This window comes from Arachis ipaensis, chromosome B10, assembly GCF_000816755.2.
Source record: "Arachis ipaensis cultivar K30076 chromosome B10, Araip1.1, whole genome shotgun sequence".
Classification (NCBI taxonomy): Eukaryota; Viridiplantae; Streptophyta; class Magnoliopsida; order Fabales; family Fabaceae; genus Arachis; species Arachis ipaensis.
In genome coordinates this window covers 98,375,985-98,381,922 of record NC_029794.2, presented here as the reverse complement: position 1 = coordinate 98,381,922, position 5,938 = coordinate 98,375,985, and the positions used below count along the sequence as shown (strand labels likewise).

Sequence of the window (5,938 nt, the reverse complement as noted above, 5' to 3'; positions counted from 1 at the left end):
CTAATTGGAAGTTCTATCATTGTTGAATTTTTCCAAGTGTAATAATAAGAGGTTGTTGTTCTACTTAGTTATCCTTTACCTGATAAAGGAAATATTTTTGTTAATAATGACATGTGACAAGTGAGAAGTAGATGAGCAGAGGTCCTCACATTTTTAAGAGTACCCTACGGTGCCACATAGTGTAACATTAAACCACCAAGTTTTGTGAACCAAAGAAAACACTGCTGTGGACAACAAATTTGACAACACAGCAGAGCCACACTCTTATAATATATTTAGAGCATAGTCTCACAGTTATTCATTAGGACCGTGCACACTGCAAATTAAATTAATTAAAGTGTCTATAAGCCAATAAGCAGAACTAGTTAGATAGAACGAAGAGAAGCTAAAATGGGACTTGGAACTCTTCCATTGACCCCACCTCACACCAGCTTCTCTTCGAATTCAAGATTTGTATATGATTGCAGTAGCCACAGGAAGATCATTAATACTAAAAACATTAATAAGTTCATAGTTTCAGCGAAACAAGAGAAGGAAGAAGCAAAGAAGAGCAAGCAATCGTTGTTCAGCAGTGTCACAGAAGCTCTTGATTTCTCTCAAGTGAGGTCCGCAGAGGATGCTCAGCTTCTAGAAGATGCCAGACAGGCCACAAGGTCCGGAGAAAGAATGAGCAGGGAACAGGTATGTTGTATATGCTATCTTAATTATTCGGTTTACATAAATTATAACAAAATTTTGTTTCGTTTTGTTTTGTTCTGTTTCTCGTGGTCACACTGATTGAATTGAATTTGAAATTTTCATGCAGTATGGAGCTCTTAGAAGGAAAATTGGTGGGACATACAAGGATTTCTTCAAATCCTATGTTGAAGGTATACTATGATTATTCTAATAATTCTCCTTTGAAATATGTTTAAGTTTCAAGGATCAAATTAGATTTTTGTTAGTTGCCCCTTTTTTTTTTTAAAAAAGGTAAAATTTCAATACAAGATATTATGTATATACGTGCATATTTTAATATTAAAAGAATTGCATAAAGAGAAGTTTCTCTATTTATATATGTATGTATACATTTTATCTATTGATAAATTTCAGTTTTTGATAGAAATGATTCGTGAACCTCTTATTTTTGTTTTTGGGCAGTGGACGGTGCATATGTGGAAGAGGGTTGGGTAGACAAAAGTTGCAAGGTGTGCAAGAAGGACACAAAAGGGGAGGCAAGGCAAATAGACAAGTTTGGAAGATATGTTCATGTCGCATGCCTAGAGAAGTCCAAGTCAGGGAACTTCTTCACCAGATTGTTCTCACCCTGAAGGCTTATATATTCACTTGTATCTCGATTGGCAACTGAAACTATAGAAATCTCTCCAGCCCACACAAAATTTTATATATAACATACGAAGTTGTTAAGCACCGAGTAATCACATGATTCGTAGTTTAAACTTTATAGTCTCTAATTAACCATTGGAATGCCCTGCCATTCTTGCAATTTTGAAGTTGATGCGTCCGTTATAATATGGTGTCAGCCGCCCTATAAATCAACAATACAACAGACCTTATAACACGTGACTATCTTCACTGCACAAAAATAAAGGAAGAATTGGCCTGAATTTTATGCTGATTCATCAGAAAATCAGGAGAAAGAATAACTGTATAATGTCACGCTGAGAGAAGAATCTTTTTATATAACAAACAACCTAAGAGAGAAAGAAGTACCTTATTCATTTCCAATATACAATATACTCATTTTTCACTCTTATTTATTTAAGCATTAGAGTGCCTTTGCAGGTACCTACCGCCATCAGTTCTCTTGGAATCGAAGTATATCTTATCCATCTCTGACGAATACGAGTTTAATTCTAAATAAGATGAGATATCTCATGAAGCTCACTACACCAGAACATTTGGCATCCACTATGGAGCCAAAACTTATGTTTATCTTCTTTTGCTGGCCTTAATCGATGGTGGAAGAGTAGAATCCACCTCCTCCTCTTTCCACTCAGGCCAAACTATTAGTTATAAATGTAGAATTACAAACCGAAGTCCAAAGAGTGACCGAGCTATTGAACCAAAACTAAAACGGCTAAGAGTGATAAAGAGGATCAAAAGAATGATGAAACAGCAACAACCGTGATGATCATGTCTCTGAGGCTAATACCATGGTGGAAGTCACTCTAACAAAAACGACAAAGAGGACAAACACTTTCTCAAAGGAAATTATGAACTTTCAGATGCCCAAAAATTTCACCTTGCGATAACTTTAAAGTCCTATGATGGACTCGGCAATCCCAATATCCACGTTACAAAATTTCAATCCATGATGTTATTGGATGGTACATCTGATCCAATACTTTGTTGTTTGTTTCCTACTTTTCCGGACGGTGCTGCCTTGATATGGTTTTCCTCTTTGCCTGTAGGTTCAATATCAAATTTTGATGACTTTGCTGACCTATTTGTCAACAACGTCGCATCATCTAAGATATATTTTCACGGCATCGACTATCTCAGCATCATTAGGCAACGATAATACAAAAGCCTCAAAGATTACATAACAAAATTTACTAAGGTGGCTATGGAGATTCCAAACCTCAACCCGAATGTTCACTTGCACGCTTTAAAGAGTGACCTTCTTCCAAGAAATATCCAGGAGACTATCATATTTGCATAACCAAAGACATTAGCTAAGTTTAAAAAAAAAAGCAGTAGGCCAAATGTAAATAAAAGAGCTCCACCAAGTTTGACAAATGAAACCGAAACCAAAATAATAGAGACGATCGGAAGTCGTTCAAACTCAACCTAAAGTTTGATACGTACACTCCATTCAATACCAAAAAAGAGAATATTATAAAGGATATCTGATGAATGCTAAGAACTAGTTTAGAAAATTTCAAGTTCAAAAGCTCAAGTTTGTTGTAGATTTAGTCTAAACTGGAACACTATCAAAATTTAGTAAAAATATCACAAAGTTTAAATTAAAAACCAGGAATTTAGGCCCAGGTCATTCTCCCTTAGAATTACAATGTAGCGCATGATCATTGGCTATGGAAAAAATAGGAATTTGATTACAATAAACGAAAATTTAAATTAACTAGAAAATAGAAATTAAAGGAGCTAGTAAGGATTAAATGGCAAAGTGATAAGACTAAGAGTAATTAAAGTAATTAGCTAGAGGAAAAGGAAAGTAAATTCAAGTTCTAAAAAGATCTTGTCAAAGATTGAGGGTTAAAGATCACTATTCTTGTCACTAACCACATGATAATTACCAAGAGCAAACCCAATTCGTCAACCTCTACAAATTTAGAAAAGTCAATTAGGCTTAATTAACCTTAATTGATAAGTCCTAACTAACTTACTATTTGAATTAGTAAAAGATTAGCATTAATAGAAACAAGATTAATTAATATTTCTAAATTATCAATTAATTTGGACATTAATGACTCAAGTTCACCCAAGTTCCCAACTCAAGCCAAGAATAAAAAGTCTATCCCATAACTAGTTCAAGTATTTTGTCAAATACCTAGAGTGTATAAATATAAAACTTTATAAATTGCAAAATTAATAAATCTACAACTACTCAATTCAAGAAAACAATAATAACATCTCAAATAAGCAATAATAGAACACAACATCAAATTCATTGATGGAAAGTGAGAAATCAATGAGGGTTCAAGTATTTTAAATAGCAAAATAAAGGAAGTAATAAAAAATTTTAAGAAACTTAGACTAGCAAAATAAGAAATTATAATCTAAAACTACATTTAAACAAAACTAAAAACCTAGAACTAGAAAGAAATTTATAAAAATCCTTAAATTCTAGAGAGAAGTTGGAGCTCCTCTCTTTAGAATTCAAGGACCTAAACCCTAAGAAAAGAAAAATATGAGCGTATAATAAGTTGTGTCTCAACCCCCTTCAAATCTTCCTTCAAAATGCATTAGAAATGGACTAAATTGGGCAAAAAATGGCCCCTAAATCGCGAGTCATGTGCCTTTTTTTTTAATGAGACATGAGTTGGATATGATGCGTATGCATGGATGATGCGTACGCATCTCATGCATATACATGCATGATGTATACGTATCTCTGCAGCTTCGCCAAATCTTCATATTTTCATGAAATCTCCACTTTTGTATGTTTTTCTTCCATCTTTTCAAGTCATCCTTGCCTTTTAAACCTTAAACAACTTAACTAACATATCAAGGCACCAAAGGAAATAAAAATAAAATTAATTTAATAATTTTTAAAGCTTAATTAAGCATAATTCGGAGAAAATTCACAAAGGCATACATTTACAAGGAATAAATGCAAGTTAAATTAATAAATTCTATTTTTTTAATTCAAAATATCATAAAATATGAATTTATCAATATCGTACATTCCACACTAATCAAACCTCCAAACAAAGCTAAAACCTATCAAGACTAGAAATACATAGACAAGTCTAAGTACTGCACTTTTCATCAGAAATATGGACATACCACAGATGATTACGTTATAGAAAAGACCTTGAGAAATTAGCTCGACAAGGACTTATAGACAAATACATTAACAGACATGGACAAAGGAGGAACACAACAAAGCTCAGTCAGTCTTCAAAGTGATATGGCAATCATAGAGATAACGGAAAAAGGATAATAGAAAATCTTACACAATCAAGTGGTGTTATTAGTTGCATTTCTGGTGGCTTTGCAGGTGGAAGCAGCAGCAACTCTGCCAAGAAGAGGTCGTATCAGGCCATGATGTCAGTAACTAGGTCTGGACTGACCTCAACCACCAAATTGCCTGTCCCAGAAATAACATTTCAACCTTCTGACCTCAAAGCAGTGGATAAAAACCTGGACAACCCTATAGTTATATCAATCCAGGTGAGAGACTGATGAGCGGATAATTTATACGCTTTTTGACATTGTTTTTAGTATGCTTTTAGTAGTATCTAGTTACTTTTAGGGATGTTTTCATTAGTTTTTATGTTAAATTCACATTTCTGGACTTTACTATGAGTTTGTGTGTTTTTCTGTGATTTCAGGTATTTTCTGGCTGAAATTGAGGGACTTGAGCATTAAGATATCCATTCGTACCCAAGAACGTGATGAAGGTGATGATTATGTGTGACGCTCATTACCATTCTCCCCTATGAACACGTGCCTGACAAACACTTCCGTTCTACTTGAAATAAGCTAGAATGAATATCTCTTAGATCTCCTAACCAGAATCTTATTAAAAGTTTTTCAAAATTATGTCTATGATGTTCATCATGACATTCAAAGTGTTCTTGGTGTTCATCTTGACATTCATAGCACTCTTGCATGCATCACATGTTTTGATCTAAAATTCTCATGCATTGCATCATTTTTCTTGTTTTTCTCTCTCTTCATAAAAAAATTCAAAAATCAAAAAATATCTTTCCCTCTTTCTCTCTCATAAATTCGAAAATTAGATTTGACTTTTTTTTCAAAAAATTTTTAAAATCAAGTTGTTTTTATGAGTCAAATCAAATTTTCATTTTAAAAATCTTATCTTTTTCAAAATTTTTTTCAAAAATCAAATCTTTTTCAAATTTTTTAAGTTATTTTCGAAAATTCCAAAAATATTTTTCAAAAATCTTTTTCTTATTTTTATCAAATAATTTTCGAAAATAACAATAACAATTGATGTTTTGATTCAAAAATTTCAAGTTTGTTACTTGCTTGTTAAGAAAGATTCAAACTTTGAGTTCTAGAATCATATCTTGTGATTTCTTGTGAATCAAGTCATTAATTGTGATTTTAAAAAAAAAAATCAAATCTCTTTCAAAACTAATTTCTATCATATCTTTTCAAAAATATCTTCTTATCTTACCTTTTTCAAAAAGTTGGTTTCAAAATATCTTTTCTAACCTCCTAACTTCTTATCTTTTCAAAATTTGTTTCAACTAACTAACTAACTTTTTGTTTGTTTCTTAAC

General features: G+C 32.6%; 1 protein-coding gene across 1 annotated transcript; it reads left to right on the top strand.

The window, feature by feature from the left end:
• LOC107624338 lies at positions 278-1,451 on the top strand. Its single transcript, XM_016326840.2, has 3 exons — positions 278-681; positions 806-869; positions 1,141-1,451. Exons 1-3 carry the CDS (start codon positions 391-393, stop codon positions 1,308-1,310), a joined length of 525 nt encoding a protein of 174 aa, XP_016182326.1. The 5' UTR covers positions 278-390; the 3' UTR covers positions 1,311-1,451.

Bases quoted from the DNA above. Each gene is read 5' to 3' on its own strand.
- LOC107624338 (XM_016326840.2), top strand. From the start codon at position 391: ATGGGACTTGGAACTCTTCCATTGACCCCACCTCACACCAGCTTCTCT. The intron at 682-805 runs GTATGTTGTATA...ATTTTCATGCAG, and splicing joins AAAGAATGAGCAGGGAACAG to TATGGAGCTCTTAGAAGGAA. The intron at 870-1,140 runs GTATACTATGAT...GTTTTTGGGCAG, and splicing joins CTTCAAATCCTATGTTGAAG to TGGACGGTGCATATGTGGAA.